General features: G+C 43.5%; 1 protein-coding gene across 2 annotated transcripts in view; it reads left to right on the forward strand.

The window, feature by feature from the left end:
• Positions 1-2,249: 2,249 nt before the first annotated feature.
• The window catches only part of Ndc1 (NDC1 transmembrane nucleoporin), a 48,300-nt gene continuing 27,152 nt past the window's right edge, over positions 2,250-23,397 (forward strand). The window contains exons 1-10 of one of the 2 annotated variants that reach the window (NR_165083.1): positions 2,250-2,605; positions 2,960-3,080; positions 5,465-5,566; positions 8,350-8,524; positions 9,281-9,419; positions 14,801-14,909; positions 15,879-15,930; positions 17,788-17,923; positions 18,989-19,081; positions 20,799-20,880. Coding sequence is in view for 1 of the 2 variants with exons in the window: in NM_028355.4 (NP_082631.1) it covers positions 2,292-2,351; positions 2,960-3,080; positions 5,465-5,566; positions 8,350-8,524; positions 9,281-9,419; positions 14,801-14,909; positions 15,879-15,930; positions 17,788-17,923; positions 18,989-19,081; positions 20,799-20,880 (1,069 nt within the window). In the remaining variant the exon portion in view is untranslated. The remainder of the gene's footprint in view (positions 2,606-2,959; positions 3,081-5,464; positions 5,567-8,349; positions 8,525-9,280; positions 9,420-14,800; positions 14,910-15,878; positions 15,931-17,787; positions 17,924-18,988; positions 19,082-20,798; positions 20,881-23,397) is intronic. The other variant, NM_028355.4, reaches the window with a different exon arrangement.

The following is a 23,397-nucleotide window of genomic DNA, read 5'->3' on the forward strand; positions in this document are numbered from 1 at the left end:
AAAAAAGTGAAGACTGAAGCCAGACTCGGGTGGTGAATGAATTTTATCCCAGCAGAGGCAAAGACAGGCCCATCTCTGTGAGTTCGAGGCCAGCCAGGTCTACAAAGTGAGTTCCAGGACAGCCAGGGCTATACAGAGAAACCTTGTCTAGAAAAAAAAAAACAACAACAACAACAACAAAAAAGTTTTCTCTGTGACTTGGAAAGATTTCTTCTTGACAGGTTTATTCTTGATCAACCAAGTATAATCCCAGTTTGTCTTTTGGCTCAGGTGTGATTGGTATTAATGTAATTTTGGAAGTTAATATGATATCTTAAATAAGCCAAGAAGCCATTGTTAGCAAACAGTACAGAGTATCTTGTGCCATCTCAGTTTCTCTCGGTAGCCTATGAGTTTATACAGAGTGAGCAAGACACCATGTCTACCTCTGCCTTCCTAGGGTGTTGAATGTTAGCATTGTAAAAAAGCTGTTAGCACTACTCACCTAGGTTTTTGATGAGGCCAAAAGTAATCAGAGAGAGGAATTTGAGCCAGTGAGAAGTTGTATGTGTGCATGTTTGTGTTTGTATGTGTGCACATTTGTGCATGTGGGTGTGGAAGCCAGAAGTCTACTTTGTGTGTTGTTCCTCAGGCTCCCTCCACCTTGTTTCTCCCAAGTGCCTACAGCTCAGAGTAGGCTTGGCTCACTAGCTATAAGCCTCATAGAGCTCCCTATCTCTGCCTGCTCAACACCTGCCCACCTGCCCAGCACCTGCCCAGCACCTGCCTAGCACCTGCCTAGCACCTGCCCAGCACCTGCCTAGCACCTGCCTAGCACCTGCCCAGCACCTGCCTAGCACCTGCCCAGCACCTGCCTAGCACCTGCCCAGCACCTGCCCAGCACCTGCCCAGCACCTGCCTAGCACCTGTCCAGCACCATGTTCAGGTTTTCCTCCTGGAGTCCAGGTACTGAATTCTTGTCTTCATGCTTATGTAGCTAGCTGAGCTACCTCTCCACCAATGGTAATCTTCTTTTTGGAGACAGCTGTTTCACATATTCCAGACTAGTCTCAAACTCACTAGCTAAGGATGGCTTTGAGCTTTATAGCCTCCTGCCTCAGTTTCTTGAGTGCTGCCATGTTTTGGGAGGTGCTGTAGGGTTTGGTATATATCAGGAAAGCATTTTACAACTCAGTCACACCCCAGCCTTCAATAGTTGTCTTATAGTATATAGTATTTACATCTTTACCCCATTAACAGGATGTTGTGTTTTTATCCTTATTTTACACTTGAAGAAATAGAGGCTCTGTGAGGATCAAGATGCTGCACTTAACAAGTATTAATAGCTGAAGCTAAAAACCAAAACATACCTTTCTTATCAATAAAACACTTTATTTTTAATAAAAGGAATTCAGTGAAGTTACTGAGTATTAAGACGGCAGCTTCAGTATCCTGTGGTTTCACTTTTAGAAAGATGCCATTCTGGGCTGAAGAGATGGCTCAACTCTTAAGAGCACTGACTGCTCTTCCAGAGGTCCTGAGTTCAATTCCCAGCAACCACATGGTGGCTCAGGACCATCTGTAATGGGATCTGATGCCCTCTTCTGGTGTGTCTGAAGACAGCTACAGTGTACTCATATAAATAAAATAAATGCATCTTTAAAAAAAAAAGAAGAAGAAAGATGGCATTCTGGAAGAAAAAGTGATATAACAACCTTTTCACTCCCAGTGGTTATTACAGCTTTAGTTAAAAAAAAGAAAGAAAAAAATAGAAGAGAAAGGGAGGGGCTGGGAGGTGAGTCCCGTAAAAGGCTGCTCCTCTAGAGTATCCGGGTTTAATTCCCAGTAACCACATGGCAGCCAACAACTGTAACTCCAGTTCTAGGACACCCCAACTTGCTTCTCGTTACACCGCGAGCCTGTACTTTGGAACTCCAAGTTCCAGAATGCAACGCTCCTCTTCCCCTTGGTTCTCAGGGGTCGTCGAGACTACAGTTCCCAGCATGCAGCACCGTCGCCCTTTGTTTTTGACGCCCAGATGGACCCTGCTTCGGAAGGACTTTTTGGACTCCAGAGGACGCTTCCTCGAGTCACAGCCCACCTGGAGGCATGTGGCTACGGGGAAGTTCTGGCCGGTTGAGTCTGTTCAGGCGAAGCTGCGGAGAGATGGTCTGGCGGCTTTGCAGAACCCTGCCCAGGCAGCGTACCGGGCAGCCCCAGCTGGGTCCTCCCGGGGCCTTCCTGCCTTTGAACAGTGGTGGCGGGCGGACACTCTGTCCCCGGCACGCTTGAGAGCGGGGGCCGCCATCTCCATGGCCACGGCTGCGAGCGGGCCCTGCGCCGGCGGGTCGCCGCGGGACATCCTTTGGCGCGTGAGTTAGCGAGCCGTGGCGCTCCCTGCCTCTCTGGCGGTGCCTGCGCGCTTGGCTAAAGGGGCCTGTCTTGGAGGCGCTTTAGGAATAGCGTGTAGGGATCTGACCGCCTCGGGGATTGGGTGCAAGGGTGTGTGGGCGTCCCCGAGTGGAAGTTAGGTCTGGGGTGTTGAGCTGGAGTCCGAAGTGGAAGTTTGTCAGCGTGGTTGGGATGGCCCGAATGGAAATTTGGTGGAAAAGTTGTAGAGCAAAAGGTTAGTGATTCGAGCTAATGCATAATAAATGGCTTGATTCCTTGGGCTAGGAAACGGGAAGGGCTGCTCTGTGTTGAAAGAATGTGGCCTTAGCAGACTCTGGGGTTGGGGAGACGCTAAACCGAGCATATATTCATGGTTTATTTAAGACAGCCTACTCTAGGCTTCAGCTAAGGAGAGCTCACCTCCTTGCATCCATTCTGTGTTTGGGGGGTGGGGAGTGGGCGCAAGGAGAGAAGTAAAGAGAATGCAAATAGTAGTGGTTCATGTTAATAGCCTAAATGGAGAAGCAGGATTTGCATGTCTGAGTTAGAGTAACTGACTTCTTGATTGAAGAGTTGTGTTTAATTTTAGGTTTTGGGTTGGAGGATAGTTACCAGCATCGTTTGGTCAGTAGTGCTTCTACCCGTCTGCATCACAGCCTTTATAGTCTTAAGCAGCATCAATTTATTCCACCCTATACAGTGGCTGTCAGGTAAGTGGTGATTTTTAATTACTGTCTGTATTGACATTAAAACATTACGTAAAGGCACTCACTCTCTGCATTTCTGCACTCACAGAACTGTCATTTTTGTTATATAAAATCAGTAAGTGTGTCAGGGATTATGTATGATGACAGGACAGATCATTAGAAGACTACTTATATACACAGCTAGGTGTGATGGCCCAGTGTCCTGGGAGGCAGAGGCAGGACGACCTGAGTTCAAGGCCAATCTGGGGCATATATATAGTAAATCCCTAGAGGTGCAGTAAAAAAGAAAAGGAAGCCACACAAGTATTTATCCTTTTGTCTTTTCCTTAAAAAAGGAAAAGAAAAGTTGGCTTATTTGTATTTTTCATGTGTATAAGTATTTAACTTGTATATATGTATGTTCATCACCACGTGTGTGCCTGGTGCTTATGGATCCCCCTGGAAGAGTTGCAGATGGTTGTGAGCCACCATGTGGGTGCTGGGACTGAACCCAGGTCCTTTGGAAAAGCCCTCTGCTGAGCCATCTCTCCAGCCCCAGTTCCCTTGTCTTTTCTTGTTTTTCCTTTCCCTGCCATCCATTTAAAATTGCAGATGGGAATTGTGACTGGTATTAAAAAAAAAGTCTAATCTAGCTAGTTGTAGCACATTCTTATAATCCAACTCTTAGGAGAGTGTAGCAAGAGGCTCCAGAGATCCTGGCTAGCCTGGGATACATATAGAGAAACTATTTCAAAAGCAATAAGAAAAAGCTATACAGTTATTTAAAGAATACTTTATTCTTATGTTGTAGCCAACAAAGAGAAGAGAGGCCAAAAACTAAAGAATGTCAGGGAAGACTTAGTACAAGTCTGCTGAGACAGAGGAGATGGAAACAGGCTGGATGCTTATTGGAATCTTTGGATGTGAAAATAAAATGATGATGTTAGGAGCTGGAAAGACGCTGAGAGGGTAAAGTGCTTGCTGCTTGAGTTGAAGACCTGAATTTAGATTCTCAGTACAATCAAGAGTCAGCTGTGTGATGCATATCCTAACCCCAGTGTTGTGGCTCATTGGCCAGCCAGCCAGCTGCTGAGCTCTCGGTTCCGTGAGAGACCCTAGCTCAAAAAATAAGGAGAGCCACAGAGGAAGAGAGCTAGTGTCGCTGTGGCCTTTACATGTGTGTGCATGAGCAAGCACACTCATACAAGACTCATTATGGTCCATGAGTTCACTGAAGCACAAATTAAAAAAATTAAAAAGTCATAAAGGTACAGAATAGGTTTTGAAGTCTTGAAAATATTCCCTAAGACTAAAAAACACAAATTACTTTGGGAGATTTTTTTTCTCAATAATATATTCCTTATTTTTCTTATAAGAAAGTGTAGGCCATCAAGGAGTTAGAATTTGTTGTCGTTGTTGTTTGGCCTTTGAGAATATCGCTACTAAGCGATACAATCATGCTTTAGCTGATGTGTGTCATATTTGCTGAATCATGCAGGACTGATGAACATAACCCATAAGCCCTGGCAGAGATGGCAGATGATTAATTGTTGGAGACCTAGGAAATCTGGGATTAATTTTGGTTTCTGAATTCTACTTTGAAAATAATTGCTTTCATTATTAAGTGAGTCTATTCAGCCAGCATGTCTCATGTCTCTTTCTTTTGTTCATATTTTTAGATAGTAACATACTCATAGTTTAAACTTGGAAGCATGTTGGTTGTTGAGTGTCTGGTTGGGTTTTGTTGTTTAGACTAACCCTTTTTAGGACTGGTAAGTTACACTGTTTCCACATTACTTTTCCTTAGCTGAGGCACTAATTGCCTTTACTATATAAAGTTCAGAAATACTGTTTACATTTTGAAAACAAACTTGGCTTGTTACTATGGTAGCTTTCCTATGATGAAATGTTTACATATGGTTGTATTTTCTCTGTTAGCAACATCTGTGTGAATTAAAAGAAATTCTAATACCATTTTCCAGTACCCAAAACAAAATCTGAATAATTTACTTTGGAGTTCTTGTGTTGATGTCCTATTGGACCTGACAGCAGCATACAAGTAAATTCTTAAAAATTCTTTGAAAGTTAAAATTATAGTTGTAGAGTCTGTTGAGATGGCTCAATGGTTAAGGATGTTTGCTGTCTAAGTGTGGAGACCTGGGCTTGGATCTCAACACTCACAGAATAAACCAGGTATCCCGTAGATGCCTGTAACGCCAGCTAGGAGAGATCTAGTGCCCTCTCAGGCCCGTGCCGTGTACACAGATACATTTAACGTTCACAAATACATCTGCATACACAAATAAATGAAGTTAAAAACACCATAGTTGTAGTTCAAATGTTGCAGTGTGCTGAACACAACTGAAAAACTGAATGAGCATCACTAATTCATTTCTCTTGTGTTTTAGATTCTTGCAATGACTTCTATAGTTCCCAAGTCATCTTTCACCTCCTGCTGCTGGCCGTGGTCATTATAATAATAAGTATTTTCAATGTGGAATTCTATACAGGTAGGTTTCAGAATTTTAACTTTCTTAAAAGTTTGAGCATCAGATGTGGTGGCACATGCTTGTAATCTTAGCACTGAGTAGGTCTGAAGGAGGGTCACCATAAGTTTGAGGCCAGCTTCCGCCACATAGTGAGTTAGACAGTTAGCCTAGGTTAGATGGCAGATTTTGTCTCAAACAAAACAAAAATAATTCATCTTACTTAGGGCAGACTTTAAGAAATGTGTGCATAGCTGTATTCTGTTATCCTTTCAGTTGTACTTACAATTACTTTGGTGTTTCTCTTTTGAAGAGACATTTAGACCTTTCATGATAGTCGTTTATGAGTCTGCTGTGGGGAAGCTGGGTATATAAAGAGGTCAAGTCATAAAGACAGAGTGGACTGTTAGTGCCAGGGGCTGCAGCACAAAGGGGTCAGGAGGGCCTGGGGCAACTTGCCAGCAGTGTGACTGTCCTCCTGTCTCAGAACTGTGCATTTAAAAATGATTCAAAGGTAAATTTTATTTTATATTTTGCCACAATGAAAAATGTAAAACCTTTTATTAGTTCACAGCTAGTGTTAAAGCTGTGAGTTAGTAAATGAATTATTAGATAATTCTTGTAAGGTAGGGGACTACATCTGGACTGACCTCAAGGTTATAACACTCCTGCCTCAGCCTCCTGGGCACTGGGATTGCAAGCATGTGCCACTGCATTTGTGGCTGTTGACTTATTTTTTCTTTCCCCAAATAACAAAGTCTGTGGTTTTATAATAATTACAGAAAGCTGGGCTTTCCCTTGGGCGCAGCCTGGATTCCAGAACAGTGCCCACTTGGCTTGTTCCTTCTCTGCCTTTCCAGATTCCCGAGTGGTCACTTACGGCCTTTCTGATTATTTATCGCTTATTCATGTATTCCATCTACTTATAGTTTTTGCTGTAACATCTCTTAACTCTTTAGTATTTAAAGAATTCTATATTTAAAAATAGTGTGTAAAATTTTAAGTCCTTACTGGGTATTGTAATACATATTATTTTTCTTTGCTTTCTTAGTGCTTTCTTGGTGGCTAGGTCTCTTTGTCTAGTCAGCCCTGTTCAGAACCCCTTGGCTTATGGCCTGTGTGCTCTTTCCCTCTCTCCTCTGCTCCTGGGCCTTCTCTATGTAGGGCCAGGTGAGGGCGCTCGAGTCAGCATTTTTAGTTTACTTTATTTTTATTTTTATATTTTGAGACCAGTTTTCTCTGTGTAGACCAGGTTGTCTTAGAATTCACTCTGTAGACCAGGCTGGCTTCAAAGTCAGTGAAACTTGACTTTGAATAAATAATACTCAAATTATTTATTTGAGTTTGCCTCTGCCTCCTGAGTGCTGGGATTAAAGGCGTTCACTCTTGTTTTTAAAGCCTCACTGGTCACTTGGCTCGTTCTGTAGGAGTAGGCCCTATGTGCCGTGCACTGGGCAGGTCTGAGGGAGCACAGAGGGCCATCTTTGACCCAGTGTGGAGGCTGCCTAGAGGAGCTGATGGCTCATCAGACTTTGAAGGAGGAGTTGTGTTAGGCAGACAAAGAAGAGAAATGATTTTTCTAGGAAGATGGAGCTTGAAAGAACATTGAGAGACATGGCAGGGTTTGCCACGTTAGGAAGTTAGTCACATAATTGGCTTTGGGGACATTTTTGATGGGGAAGAGGAGGTGTTAGCCACATCTTTCCTAAAATGCCAAGCCCCCTGTTGCCCACACTGCCATGGCTTTTCCTTGGGTGACCTAAAGGAAGGTTATTACCTGCTGTGTCAGGGAGCCCAGGGCTGCCGGGGCTCAGGCACAAACGCCCTTTACCCTTTCCCACAGCTGTCCACCACGCCACTTCCAAAGAGCTCTTTGGATTGTTGGAGAGGTCCTAAAACTACCTGTGTAGGAGCGAGTATGGAGGCTCAGTGGGTTACAGAGAACCAGCTCTAACCTCTGCACATACCTCACTGCAAACAAATGACTGGATGTAATGAAAATGCCTATTCAGAGTTGGGTGTAGTGGCGCACATGTCCGTGATAGCGCTATAAACACTTGATATTCATTATTGTAAGTTTCGTCTTTGTGGCTTATTTTTCACAGATGGACTCTTAATGAATCTCAAATGTTGAAATAAAGGCAATTTGGAGCTATCTTCTAAATTATTTATTTTATGTTACTTAGAAAAACGTCAGAGTTGGCATTATATTAGCTATCAGGGAATACTAAGTTAAAGAAATGAGCCGGGCGGTGGTGGCGCACGCCTTTAGTCCCAGCACTTGGGAGGCAGAGGCAGGCGGATTTCTGAGTTCGAGGCCAGCCTAGTTACAGAGTGAGTTCCAGGACAGCTAGGGCTATACAGAGAAACCCTGTCTCAAAAAACCAAAAAAAAAAAAAAAAAAGAAAATAGGAAAAAAAAAGAAAGAAAGAAGAAAGAAATGAACAGGCCAATTGCATGAGGACACATCTGTAGTCAGGAGACAGGCAGGAGAATATTTGTAGTTCAGAAATGTCCTCCACTCTACAATCAAGTTTGAGGCCAGCTTGGGCAACATGAGCCCTTGTCTATAAGAAAAACAAACGAAACCAAGGAAGTTGAAGTGAATTGTGTCAAGGCCCTATCTCGATTCTCTAGGTTTTCTTGTATGTGTATTTCTTTATTTTCAAGAGTTTTGAGGTTGGGGTCATTAGCTGGAGCTTTCTGTAGTGGATTTCCGTCGGTTGGTTGTGTCTGTGGTGCGAGGGAAGGCGCTGCTCCTCGACTTGAGGTGCCACACTTAGAAAGCTGTGCTGTGCTCTCTGCAGTTGTGCCCTCCATATCCGGCTCCAGACTGGCCCTGATAGCGCGGATCCTGCATCCCCAGCAGCTCACGCACTCCTTCATCCACGCCGCGATGGGAATGGCTGTGGCTTGGTGTGCGGCCATCATGACCAAGGGCCAGTACAGCTCTCTCGTGGTTCCCTGCACTGGAACTGAGAGGTATGGTCAAGTTTTCTTCTTTTCTTTCTAGAAAGCCTGTTATTTACCAGGTCAAAGGAGACCCGTGGAGATCACTAGTGTTGCACCCTGTTTTCCAGACTCTCACAGGCATTCCTGTTTCTGTGTATCAAGTTGTTAAGTGATATTTTATGTTTGAGAAAATTAGCAAAATTCTCAGTATATTTGTGTGTGGAAGGTGCTGTGTGGGCACTGTTGGGTTCCTGAGGGTGATTCAGGGACAGTCTCTGAGCTGCCTGACAGTTGAGAGTGCTGGGACATAGCTGCAGAGAGAGAGGGAGGAGGAGAGGGAGGCACGGTCCAGGTGAGTCAGGAGCGGGCTGTCCTGATTTAGAGGTTAGTGCTCCCCAGGTCTGCAGTCTTTCCAGGCATCCGGAGGCCCTGAGAAGGTGGCCTGGTTAGGAGAGACTGGAGAAGCTCAGATCGTCAGCACCTCCACTAGGTCCATGCAGATTATTTATAGTTCCTTATCAGATGCAGCCAGCTTGCCTTTGGAGCAAGATGACTGTTTCACACATTCTTACCTCAGATTCCCAAGGTGACAGCAGTAGTGACAATCCCTGGCGTCAGGGGAGAATACTTCAGTATTTGTTTGCTCCCGTTTACCTAAAGTGAGTCATTTGGTTAGAATTTGGGGCATTTCTTAAGTTATTAACTTGGAATTTTGCCTTCTGGCAAATAGCCTTAAAACAACAGTGATGTGTTTTCAACTATTAATAGCTTAACTTTTTCCCTCAGCTTAGATAGCCCTGCTGCTCAGACCTGCTTGAATGAATATCATCTGTTTTTCCTACTGTCCGGAGCATTCATGGGCTATAGCTATAGTCTTCTGTATTTCATTAACAACATGAATTATCTCCCGTTTCCTATTATACAGGTAAGATACAATTTGAGCATTTCCTAGCTATCATTTGGTAATATCAACACTGTCATGTCTGTGTATGGCCAGCCTCACCCGATTATTTCAAGATTTGATCAGTAAAATTAAAATGGCCTGACCGCCAAGCTCAGGCCCATGAAGGTGCAGTAGCACAGATGTCTGTAATCCCAGCTCGCTCTGAGGTCAGCCAGCCTGGAGGATAGCAGTGGAGAGAACCTCTCCTACACAGTTTAACTTCAGAGTGTTTGAGGGCTAAGCCGAGCTTCCTTCCCCGCTGCCTCTCTTGGGAGGCTGCTCCCTCTTTCCTGGTCACTAGTCCCACTTGCTGGGACGGAGCAGGCTGTGCCATCAGGGGAAGTGTTGTGGAGCCACCTGCTTAGGGATGTGCACGTGATTTAAGAACACTCAGCCATTGTCTCAGACCCTTTCCAGAACAAGACATGGCTATGTAAATAAAACTCCTTCACCTGGTTTGAGTGCTGTAGTAAAAACTATGCTTCAGTTAGGGTGTGTGTGTGTGTGTGTGTGTGTGTGTGTGTAGTGGACACATGCGCACATGTGTGTGCTTGCTCACCTGGGTGTGTTGGGACCAGAGGTTGATGTTGACTGTGGTCCTCAATTGCTTTTCACTTTAGATTTTGAGACAGAGTCTCTTACTTAATTTGGAATTTATTAACTTGGCAAAGTGGGCTCCAGGAATCCTCCTGCCTGGTGTGCCTAGTGCTAACATAGGCATGTGCTGCCATTTCTGTCTTTTCACATGAGTGGGGGGAATCTAAACTCAAGCCCTCATGCTTGGATGGCAAAACCTTGACTAAGCCATCTTCTCAGCATATTCACTGGTTTGTTTTAAACTAAACTGAAACAGGTGAGGGTCTTAGCAGTTAAAAGCACTTGGCATACAAGTTGATGATCTGTGCTCAGTCTCTGGGTCCCGATTTCTGCTTGTGTTTTTATGTACTTCATTTCTGCCCTGACTGGGAGATCTGGACATGGTGAGAAGAAGTGAGGCATAAAGCAGTCATGTAGTGATGAGAATGTTGTCCTTGAGGAGGGGTCGCTAGGCCTTGTCACATGCCCATGGTGTTGGTGAGCCGAGCTGGGGACAACAGATCTGTGAGGAGGTCACGTCCTCACCTTCTGCAGCTGTGAGTGTGAGAACAACGCTTCCGCCTAGGGCCGCTGCTCACTGTGAAGAGGAGAGACAGTGGATGCACTCACAGCATCTCAAGGAGAAAACCTCCGTACAGGATGCCCCGTGGTCCATGGTCTCAAGGCCAAGCGTAACAGATACAGAGAAGGGGAAAGAGAAAGTGCTGGAGAAAATAGGACACTCCTGAACATGTTGCTGGGCCTTGAGGTGAAGTGGACGTCTATTTTACAGATAGACGTTGATCACAGGAGCATTAGTTGACGTTGCTGATAAGTTATTGTATCTACCATATAGTGCCAAATTTTAGTACTTATTTTTATAATTTCTTTTGATAAAATTTTGGGTTCTTGTATCTCAAAAGTTTATTCTGATATGATAAACTTTCACTTTAGATTAACTTTGTAAGATTTTCTTTTTGAGGCAGGGTCTTAGTAGTAGACTCTGGATCTTCCTGCCTCAGCTTCCCAAGTGTTAGTTACAGGCGCGTGCTATCGCGCCTCGCTTTAAAATTTAACATTTGACCAAAATAGACATTTGGGACATGGCTTGTAGCCACACAATGTAGTCATCTGTCAGGTGCTGTCCTCTGAGTACTGCTGGGCAGGGCAGTAGTGGGGGGATTGATAGGGAAGAAGTAGATGTGAGAAGACAGGCCACTCCCTTCCCCTGAGCTGAGCCTCTAGGATGCTGGATACCTGTAATCACAGACTTCTTCTTTACTTACTTTATTTTATGTGAGACAGGGTGTTACAATGTAGCTTACTTGTCCCAGAATTCATTTTACACACACACACACACACAAACACACACACACACACAAACACACGCCAAATTGGCCTTGAACTCACAGACATCTGCCTGCCTTTGCCTCCCAAGTGCTGGGATTAAAGGTTTGGGCCACTCTGCCTGGCCTACGTACTTTTTTTTTTTTTTTTGGTTTTTCGAGACAGGGTTTCTCTGTGTAACCCTGGCTGTCCTGGAACTTACTTTGTAGACCATGCTGGCCTCGAACTCAGAAATTCGCCTGCCTCTGCCTCCCGAGTGCTAGGATTAAAGGCATGTGCCACCACGCCTGGCGCCCCCCACCCCTTTTTAACAAGCAAAAATAATCATTATCATTATCATCATTGTCACTGTCATAATTGTTTTTGGTCCTGCCTGTCAGCCAGCTTCCTAAGAATAATAGAGTTTACACATTGTACATATCACTTAGGGTTTTTTTTTTTTTTTTTTTTTGGTTTTTCGAGACAGGGTTTCTCTGTGTATCCCTGGCTGTCCTGGAACTCACTCTGTAGACCAGGCTGGCCTCGAACTCAGAAATCCGCCTGCCTCTGCCTCCCGAGTGCTGGGATTAAAGGCATGCGCCACCACTGCCCGGCTCATTTACTATTTTTTTAATGTAACCTATGAGAAATCTAATCAGCCCATTAGTTGTTTTGCTTTAAGCGTGCTTAATACAATTAAAATGCTCATGTCAGATATTATTTTATTTCTCATAATATTACTATGACCACCACCAACTGCTATTATTTTAGACAGGGTTTCCCTGTTTCCCTGGCTTCCCTGCAACTGGATATGTAGACCAGGCTGGCCTTGCATTCAGGGAGATCAGACTGCCTCTGCCTCCTGAGCTCTGGGGTTAGAGGTGTGCATCAGCACACCCTGCCTAGATTCCTTTTTTTTTTTTTTAAGGTTGATTTTTTAAAATTCCATGTTTGTGAGCAGGTGTGTACATTTGCATCCAGGAGCCCTGAAGAACCTGGAAAGCCCTTGGGATTTGGAGTGACAGTTGTGAGGTGCCTGATGGGGGTTCTGGGAACTGAGCATAAGTTCTAATCCCCTGAACTGTCTCTCTAGCCCCCGTAACGACAAGAGTGATGGGGGAACGTCCCTAATGTTAATATTTACAAAGGCATGAGCTTCCTACCAACATGCCTTGTGTGCAGGCACTGACCAGATGAGAGCTGTAGAGCGCTGCGTAGCATCTAGTATGTTGTATGCAGTAAATAGCCAAGGCCCTCTAAAACCTAACTGGAAGACATTTGAGCTTGGGAGCAAGTGGAGGCATGGTGGATGCTCGTGATGCCAAGAGCTGCTGTAGGAGATGTGTCCTTGCTGTTGTGAGGTGATAGGTGGCAGCACCAGTGCCTACGTGGAGGAATACAGTTTCATGTCTGTACTCTGGAATCTTTGACTGCAACAGTGGAGTGGAAGCTGTACAGTTTGTGACCACATAGACATGCTACAATCATGGTACCAAAGTAGCTTCCATCTGTTACTGCAATTCTATGCTTTTCTTTAGCTTCTAAACTTCCTTAAAGAGGGTCAGTTCCATTAGCATTTCAGGAAGAGGAGGAAGCAGCTAGCCAATGTTTCTGAAGTGTGGTTTGGTTTTTTTGTTTGTTTTGTTTTTTGTTTTTTTCGAGACAGGGTTTCTCTGTATAGCCCTGGCTGTCCTGGAACTCACTCTGTAGACCAGGCTGGCCTCGAACTCAGAAATCCGCCTGCCTCTGCCTCCCGAGTGCTGGGATTAAAGGTGTGCATCACCATGCCCAGCTTTTATTATTTTTTTAATATGGTAATTTTTGTTGTTATTAGAATTGTCAAGTAATAAGGGATTGCTTTTATTTAGCAGCTATGTTGATTTTGCAGATGATTGGAGCGATGTGAGTGCTTCTGTTGCAGCATCCAGGAAGCTGTACATGCAGATGCCTGGGCTGGTGCTACCAGGCGTCTACGGGGAAGTTAGCACAGAGTCCACAGGGTCCAGGCAGGGTCCATGCAGAGCCGTCTGTAGGACTATGGACTCAGGCTGGCCTGCTGGGAGTTGGCTAGCCATTCGGATTGGCTGTTTACACTCTTCAGTCCTTGGATTTGTCATCTGTAAGATGAGACTAGTTATCTCCCGTTAGAGGGTTGTGAGGTGTAAATGACTTAAGCATGATCAGAATAACCTGGTACATAGTCAGTGCCAGGAAAACAGTCTCTGCCGTTGCCTTCTTCCCTTTACTCATGGATTTGATTTCTACAATTTTATTCTCAGTAGTTAACCACAATCTGACTCTACTAAACAGAAAATTCCACAAATAGTAAATTTTAATCAAGAACTAGACACGAGTGTTTTATTTTTATTAGATGTTATTGTTGTTTTACTGAAACATTTTTATCATAGGTATGTTTTATACGTAGGAACAAGTACAGTATGTATAGGGTTTGGTGCTACCTGTCCTCTACTAGGGTTTGGGATATATTCCCCATGGAAAAAGAGGGGAATATATCATATGTTCCTGATCAATAACATCTTATGAATTAGTATTGTTCTTTTCTTATTTCTGATCTTAGTTGTATAGTGTTAAAATTGTTTAATTATTTAAACATCAGAATAGTTTTTTTCTACAGTTTTCTAAGTTACACGTGTGTGTGTGTGTGTGAATGTGCACATGCACATAGCTTACTCTTTTTTTTTTAAATATATATTTTTCTCAAAAATTGTGGTCAGAACACTTAAAAACTACTTTCTTACAAATTTTTAAATATGATACATTATTCTACAAACAAGGTACATAACAGATCTGTAAAGCTTAACTGAAACTTTGTATCTTTTGACCAACATCTCTTAAATCTTCTAGCTCCTATTTATACTACAGAAAATTATCATTTTTCAGGATTTCTATCAGTTCAGATTTGTCTTTTTAAGATTCCACATGTGAGATCATTGATATTTCTCTTGCTGTGCCTGCCTGGCTTCTTTGAACATCATGCATTTCAGGCTCATCCACGTTTTAAACATGATTTTCTGATCCTTAGAAGGAAACCGTATTCCGTCAATACGCTGTACTAGGTTTGAATGCTGCCTTTTCTGGAGACAGTAGCCGCACACTTTGATGTGGCTCAGTCTAAGATGCTCAACTGGAACTCTGCAAATTGAGCAACTGTTTCATAGCTTACTCTTGTACTATGCTCATGTGGGCTAGAACTCAGATCATCAGGTGTGGCAAGCAGGCATCTTTATCCACTGAGCCATCTCCTAGGCTTTTTTTAAATTTGATTCTGGGTGGTGGGGATTGAGCCAGGCCTCACACGTGCTAGGGAAGCATGGAGCTGGAGCCCTCCCTCACTTGCTCGCTCAGTCTGAATGTCTGGGTCTCACCTGCTGTGCTAGTTAGTCCTTCACCAGGATGATGCTGAGTGTGTCCCTTCACATTTTTCTTGTTGTTTTTCACAGCAGTACAAATTTTTGCGTTTCCGGAGATCTCTCCTCTTACTAGTTAAACATAGCTGTGTGGAATCCCTGTTCATGGTCAGAAATTTCTGCATTGTGTATTATTTTTTTGGTAAGAATTTCTACTTTCTAATATAGTTTATTATTAGCTCATAATGTAGAAAAAGTCAGTCACAAGGTTACTCTTTATTGAATTAATATTTTTTATATATATTTATATTGATCAGCCCAACTGATTTCATTGTTTGAATTGTCAGGATTTGGTAAGGGAATTTTTTATTAAAGGAAATGTGGGGTGTGTATGTGTGTGTAAAATACTCTTTAAACACAGAGAAATCCATTGTGTTGCAGTACTAAATAAATTGTGAGCAATTACATTCACCTCAGAAAAACAGGCAGTACAACTCAGGACAGAAAGCTGTTGTAGAGGCTGAGAGCAGGGCAAAGGGGAGCTGCTCGGGGGCGGGGCCAGCTGTTCACTCCTGCATGGGGAGAACGGTCTGGAGATCTGAGCACAGCAGTCTGCACCATTCAAGATGATAAACGTGTTAGAGCCAGAGAGCGGCTGCAAGAGTTGGTTCTCTCCTGTCGTGTGGGTTCTGGGAATTGAACTCAGGTTGGTAGACTTGGTGGTGAGCTCTCTTACCTGCTGAGCTATATCTCGCTGCCTTGAAGCTCCACAACTACGTGCTTTGCTCTCACAAGTGAGAGGCAGGGTGAGTGACTTCTTACCTGTAGACTTGAGGTTATAATGGAATTGGTCATAGTTCATGATACACATCTGTTACCCACACGCTTTCTGTACTGAAAAGCTGGAAGTGCTGCACACAGTCCGTCATAGTTGTCTTGCTTATCGTAGTTGTCATAGTTGTTTTGTTTTAATAACCATGGTGACTAAGACATGTATATTTCAGAGTCGTACAAGTCTTCCAGGATTTAGAAATTATTTTCTTCTCTATTCCTAGTCAGATAGTGTAGCATTTTAACTGAGGTCTCCTTGTGTACTTGAACCTCATAGTTTAAGGCATGGTGAAGAGTTTTACTAACTTCTCATGATCTTCTCTTGGTCTTGTTTTCCCAGGCCATATTCCCAAAGCATGGATTAGCACTGCTCTGGACCTTCACACAGATGAGTGAGTCAAGTCTGAGTGGACCTCTGTTTCCTTCCTTTTACAGTTCCATACTTTGTAGCAGCTTTGTTTAGGTTTATCCCTTACCTTCTTTTAATTGAAATAAGAATCAACAGACGAGAGGGTGGTACTTGGTATGACAAGAAGGTGCTGGCTCCTGCCCCTGCCCATCCTGTTTATAGGTTGAAAACTCCACTCTGTTGCTCATCCTTAGCTGCTGTGGGGTCAGGTGAAGGCTAAGCTTTCAGTGACTGTTCTTCCTGGCTTCCTCACCAGTCTGTCCTGCGATGGACTTAGCGTCTCACGCTTAGTTAAGTTTGGGTGTTGAATGCCATATGCTCTCTTTGTGCCATTGCATTAGTCTGCAGTTAGTCCAAAACCAAAGGGAGAGAGCCTCCGCCTCCCTCCCTCCCTCCCTCAGACCTCTCCCAGACATAGAAACAGTGGTCCGCTCTGTTGCTGTGCCACCAGGTACCTTCTGTACTAAAGGAAGGTGAGCTTTCTGAGTTGCTGTGTCTTTTGTCATTCGTTATGTGTCAGATTTTATCCTGTTGATCCTATCTTTGCTTTATTAAAAATAAATGTAATTTTTTTTAAAAGCTGGGTTGTGGTAGCAGATGCTTTTAATTCCAGCATTTGGGAAGCAGAAGCAGTCAGGTGTGTTGAGTTCTACAGAGCCAGTTTCAGGACAGCCAGGGCTACACAGAGAAATCCTTTCTCAAAAAACCACAATTAACTAAATGTAATTTTTTTCTCATAGAATTTTTTACCTACCTACCTTCCTACCTTCCTTTTTTTTTTTTTTTTTTTTTTTTTTGAGACAGGGTTTCTCTGTGTAGCCCTGGCTGTCCTGGAACTCACTCTGTAGACCAGGCTGGCCTCAAACTCAGAAATCTGCCTGCCTCTGCCTCCCAAGTGCTGGGATTAAAGGCGTGCGCCACCACTGTCCGTCTATATATTTATTTCTTTAGTGTGTGTTTGTGTGGCCACCAGAGGCCATCTTGTGGCGCTCTCTTTCCACTATGTTCGCTCCTTTTACCACGTGGACCCTGGAGATTGAACTCAGGTCGTCAGACTTGGCAGCAAGACCGTTACCCACTGAGCCCTAACACTGGCTCTCTCGATGGTTTAACTTTTGATGATGTAGTGATGGTTTAACCGTCACATAAATACTGAAGAAATTTGCACACTAGTCACATGTCCAAGTCATTCCTTTGCCCTTGCTTGAGACGTCAGTCATATGGTGAAGGTGCAGCCAGGTGGATGCCTGAGGGGCACTGCTGCAGTCACCTTACTCAGTGTGTGCTCCACACACAGCCAAAGGGTTCACCTAAGTCGCATGGAGGTGCATTCCTGCAGCCCTAGGACTAGTGAGGCTTTTTAGCATTCTAATAGTTTCTAAAAGTTGTTTAAAATGCAGAGACCATTGTTTTTGCAGCTCTGAACCCGTCTATATGGCGCACATGAAGCTGATGTGTCTGATCCAGAGGTCCTAACCATGTTTTTGAGACTGCTGGCCTTGCACTTGAGATCCTTTTGACTCCCTTCTTCATTTCTTGTGTGCTGGATGACACACAGGAGCCACCGTACCCTCCTCCTCACATGTTTAATAGGTTTAAGGAGTTGCCATGAATCAGCAGTAATACTTTGACCTGTCCTAAGTAGTTAGGCCTGTAGACACTGCTCTGGTCTCCACAGTAAGTGGTACTGCAGGCCCAGTCCCTGCCTGCCTGAGGTTTCCCCTTCCTCTGAGGAAGTGTGAGGGAAAGCGCTCCAGTGAAGTACCAGCAAGTAGGGTGTGTGTCTTTGGCGGAATCCTTGTCTTTGCCATGGAGTTAATGGTACTTGCTACTTTCATAGGCAGGCTCACAGGCCTCTTGACACGATAGGCGGTCTCCTGAACGTCTCATTACTCTACCACGTCTGGCTGTGTGGCGTCTTCCTCTTGGTGACTTGGTATAGCTCATGGATACTCTTCAAAATCTATGCCACCGAGGTCAGTAGTGGAATTTTCTTGTCACTACTGTTATGTTTCAGAGTATAGAAAGTTGTGCTCAAAGCCATGCCACTCTATTGGTTTTCAGTTTGATCGCTCACTCTGTGTTTCTGGGGGACAGAGTTTCTGCAAATTAAACAGGGTGGTATTGACCGTGCTTACTTAGAGCCTGGCTTTCTTCCTGGGATTTTGAGTACAAGGTAGGCCTAATGATGCTATTAAAGTTGATACTGTTAACATATAAATATGTGGTTATATAATATTTACTTTTTGAAAAACATCTTGAAATTTATGCTGAAGAAATGATTCTGAGAATAGAATTAATATGGACAGTTTTATTCTATGTGTATGGGCATTTTGTGTGTATATATATATATATATATGTATGTATGTATATATATATGCACCACATACATGCCTGTTGTATGGATCCCCTGAAACTGGAGTTAATATACAATTATGAGCTGCCAAGTGGGTGCTGAGACTTGAACCTGGATCCTCTAGAGGAGCAACCAGTACTTCAAACTCTCAATGTATTTGTCATAGAAGTGTTTTATTTGATCTTACTGTCTTTGTGGTCATTTTCAGTGGTTTCACAGGATTAATAGATATTAGTTTAATAAAATTGGGACTGTGACACTTTAGAAAGTATATTAATTTTTGTTTAAAACCTTATGTGTATGAGTATTTTGCCTACATGTGTATCTATGTACCACGTGAGTGCCTGGTGTCTGGATCCCAGAAGAGACAGTTGGGTCTCCTGGGACTGGAGTTAAGGACACACACCCTTGCAATGCATGCACTGAGAATCGAACCTATGTCCTCTGCAAGAGCAGCCAGTGCCTTTAATCACTGGGCTGTCTCTCTAGCCCCACACAGTAGCACTTCTTTTTAAACAATGCTTTTTCAAGGAGCACTGAAGATGTTGATTTGATTGTATTTGTTTCTTTATAATGTCAGCCATTGCTTACTGACTAAAGCGAGGTCAGGAACAGAAATCCCGTCATGTCACATTAAAGAATGTGTCTGATTACATTAAAGAATGTGTCTGATTGTATCCGACAGGCGCATGTGTTCCCTGTTCAGCCGCCTTTTGCAGAAGCCTCAGATGAATGCCTTCCTAAAGTCTTAAACAGCAACCCCCCACGCATCGTAAAGGTACCACAAGCGTGCATCTTAGGACTTCACAGTTATCTTTGACTTACCTTACAGAATTAGAGTCACAGCATAGCTAGGCATTTCGATATATTTTTTTGAGGGCCTAGAATAGTGGTTTTCAACTTGTAGGTTGTGACCCATTCACAGGGGTTGCCTAAGACCATCCTGAAAACCCAGATATTTACATTATGACTCATAATAGTAGCAAAATTACAGCTATGAAGTAGTAATGAAAATAATTTTATGGCTGGAGGTCCACACAACGTGAGGAACGTGAGGGTCGCAGCATCAGGAAGGTCAAGAACCACTGCTCTAGAATCTTCTAGTATTGGTATTGTAAAAATTACCTACTTGCTAGCTAGTCTTTTTTTTTTTTAATTCAAGTGATTAAATATGACAGTAAAGCACCACCCTGTGTATGTACCTGCTATGTGTGTATGTTTCCCAGGATGGCTTTGAACTCTAGGACTCATGTTGTCCTTGTGTCTCAGCTTCCTGAATAGTGATGAGCACGGCCGTGTGCTACCACACTAGCTAAGTCAGCTATTGATCATAGGAGACGTGTAAGATGCACCTCTCTCGAACAGAAGGTGCTAGCCAACTAAATGCAGAGCGTAGACGAACCATTCCAGCTAGTCCAGCAGGAACACTAGTGTGCTTTTAAATTGCTGTATCAGGTAGTGTGATACACAAGATGCTTGTAATTCTAAAACAAATCATAATCATAAAAGTTAAATAAGTTTACAAATCAAACTAAAAATTTTGTTTGATTCAGATTATAATTTGAAATTGTAAAGGAAATCTAAGTATAACAGGATATGTCTTACCCTGTTAAAAGATCATAGTGCCTTATTTATATTTTTTGGTTTTTGAGACAGGATCCTGCTATGTAGGCCAGGTTGGAGTTGATTTTGCAATTCTCGTGCCTAAGCCACATTCTAAGTGCTAAGATAACAGGCATCTTCTGGCGTGCGCAGCTGGATTAGTACTTTAAAATCAGTTAAAAGAAATGGAGCCCAGTGTTTTTGGCATAGTCTAGAGAAGCATAAACAAGTAGGAAAATGAGCTATTGCAGCACTAATTGCTAGTAAGTGTTAGCCATTCGTTTGGCCACTTACTGAATCTTTATTAGAAGGTCAGTTGTCAGGTGCTGTGGGTTGTGTTGGGTAGGACAATGACTAAGACACATGACAGTGCTAGGTTTCTACTGGCAAGAGCAGTGGCACCACCGTCTCCCCTGGTCCCAGTACCAGACGCTCAGAACTGATGCTTTGAAGAAATAAAGAGGCTTGTCCAGGAGAAGGTAGCTTTTCGGAAAGAGCAAAAAATGAGTGTTTTGTGTGTTAGGCCCTGCCATTGGATGTAGCAGTAGTGAGCAAGGCCATGTCCCTGTTCCTATGGGCCTCGCACTGCTGAGTAGAAGCAGATGAGGCAGCAGGCACAAGTGCTGTGGCCCAGATCTGGGGGCGGGGGCGGGACCGGGGCAGGAACTTATAGGAGGAGGGGGTATTGGAGTTAACCCTACAGACCTGAAAAAAAAAAAAAAATACAGAGCTCTGTAGTTCCTGTAAGTAGCCAGAGCCTAGAGTGTGTGGGGAGGTAGAGGCATGCATGAGAGTTAGAAGGGAAGTTGTGATTCCTTGGATATTTATGTGCCTACTTTTTACATATGATTTTGTTAAAGCTTTAACAGTCTGTCTTTCTTTGTTCCTTTTAGTATTTGGCCTTACAGGACCTGATGCTGCTTTCTCAATATTCTCCTTCTCGGAGGCAAGAAGTTTTCAGTCTCAGCCAACCAGGTATTGCTGAGAGTCATAGACTTAATTGGGCTCGTGCGTGCTCAGAGTGCCCCAGAGCCTTTGAAAGAGAGGTATGGTTTGTCCTCACTGCACCTCTGAGACCTTAGATGAACACTGGACTGAATATTACATGGCCCAAGTGGTGACACTGCTGAGTAGATTTATGTCACCAGGGAAAAGCATTGATTTGTAGATATTCATTTTTTCTTTTTTTTCAGCTCCTTAAATACCTGAACCTGAAGAAATTGTGTACTAAGTGTCTTATCAGAAAAGTTCAACCTAGGAATCTTAGCTCTGGTAATGCCATTGAGGACTTAAAAACCAGGTGACTTCCCCTAGATGGGAGTAAGGATTGGAGTCCGATTTATCTTTTGACTCCATGGACGTAGCTCTCTGCTCCTGCTAGGTTACGCTGCCTCCCTTAGAAGAAAAGTTAGCCAGAAACTGGATTTGTTAGTGACTGAGGGTGACTTTGGCAGGCCTGGTGTTCTCTGCTGTGCTTGCCAAGACTGTACAAGCTCAAGACTGACTTTGCCAGAACTCTCACCATGTTCCTGGCGTGGAACTGGTCCAGCCTAGTCCTATCCCCAGTGGGAAAGAAAGGGCCTGGGTAACCTTTCATCTGCTTTCTAATTAGCTCTCAATCATTTTGCAAAGCTTGCCAATTCCCAGACTGTAAAAAGATCATCTGTAGTTAAATGTGATGTGGAAATGAAACCCAGTTATATAAAAATATAATTGATCAGAGCTGCTTTCTTTTTAGCGCTGAGAAATCCAGTGCTGGGTTGTGGAGAAAACGAGGCCGCTGTGCTTTCTGTCACACTTGGGCTTTCTGTCACACTTGGGCTCTTCTTCTGCACTTTGTTATTCAAGCAACTACAAAATAGCATGTGCTTCGCCAGAGGCCTGCTCTGGGGCATGTGATTGAAGGTTAATTAGAATATCACACAGCTCCTAGCTGTCCGGAGTTGCATCTCAGTCTGATGAGGATCTTGTGTGTGCTTGCTGGTTAGGCGACGGTCCCTGCACGTGGTAGGAAAGGAGTGTGTTTCAGAGGGATCTGTGTGATGAGGGGCTGAGTGACATGAGATGGGAGGAGTTTACAGTGCCTTCTGCTGTTCTTAGCACGCCATGGCACATGTGACAACTCTTAATAGGCAAAGGGCTTGGGAATCAAAGACAGGTGAGGGTGTTTGTTTGTTTGTTTTTCTTTAAGAATGAGAACTATTAGTTCATGTTAAATAACATAATGGCCCATATATAAGATCTCTAAGTATGAAAAATTGAATCGTAGAGTTGTGTGTGCTTAATTTTGGTGTATGAATTTTTTGCCTTTGTTTGTTTGTTTTTGTTTTTTGAGACAGCGTTTCTCTGTGTAGCCCTGGCTGTCCTGGAACTCACTCTGTAGACAAGGCTGGCTTCAAACTCAGAAATCCTCCTGCCTCTGCCTCCTGTGCTGGGATCAAAGGTGTGCGCCACCACGCCCAGCGCCTTTTTTGTTTTTTTTTTTTTTAAATATACTAAAGTTTAAAATAGATTTTAAAAATTAGAAAGAGAGCAGGGCGTGGTGGCACACGCCTTTAATCCCAGCACTCGGGAGGCAGAGGCAGGCGGATTTCTGAGTTCGAGACCAGCCTGGTCTACAAAGTGAGTTCCAGGACAGCCAGGGCTATACAGAGAAACCCTGTCTCAAAAAAAAAAAAACCAAAAAAAAAAAAAATTAGAAAGAGTAAAGGTCATTGTCAAACAGCCAAGCCACTCCTAGAGACAGCATAACAAATGCTGGCTGCTTTTTTTAAACTTTTGAGACATGGCTACATGGCTGCCCTGGACTTAGCTCTGTGGCCTCAAACTCAGAGATCCACCTGGCTGCACCAGCATACCTGGTGTGGATATTGGCTCTTACACATAGTCTCTCCTTTATTTATCTTGGAACGTGTTCCAAGATACTCAATGGTGCTTAAAACTGTGGATGGTGGTGAACTCTGTATCTGTTGCTTCCTAATGCATATATACCTGTATACCTATGATGAAATGTATGAATTAAACACCATAGGGATGAGCAGCAATAAGAAGAAAATACAGCAGTTATAATAATGTACTATGATGAAGTTGCCACCATCTCTGGTGCAGTGGGGCCATTGTCACATAAAGTAGGGATGTTTGAGAACAAGGTTGTGCTGCTGTGGATTGCTTAGAGGGTAAGTTAGTGGCTGCTAGCATGAGTGTGTTAGACGTGAGGGTGGTTAAATGTCCTGGGAGTCAGTTATGGAGCAGCGCTGGATTATGTCATGCTGTTCAGAATAGCTGTTTAAAATGTAAGAATGATTTCTTCTTGGATGTTTGTGCAACTGTTAATTGGGAGGAGCTCCTATAAATGGACATGTAAGGAAACCCCGTGAATAGGCAGGTAGTATAGCATCCCCTGGAGGTACCGTTATGCATCCTAGCTTTCACTGCCCTGGTTCATTTTTCACAGACTTAACAATCTTAAGCATTGCTAGTGAAGTAATTCTG

This window comes from Mus musculus, chromosome 4 (genome assembly GCF_000001635.26).
Source record: "Mus musculus strain C57BL/6J chromosome 4, GRCm38.p6 C57BL/6J".
Lineage (NCBI taxonomy): Eukaryota > Metazoa > Chordata > Mammalia > Rodentia > Muridae > Mus > Mus musculus.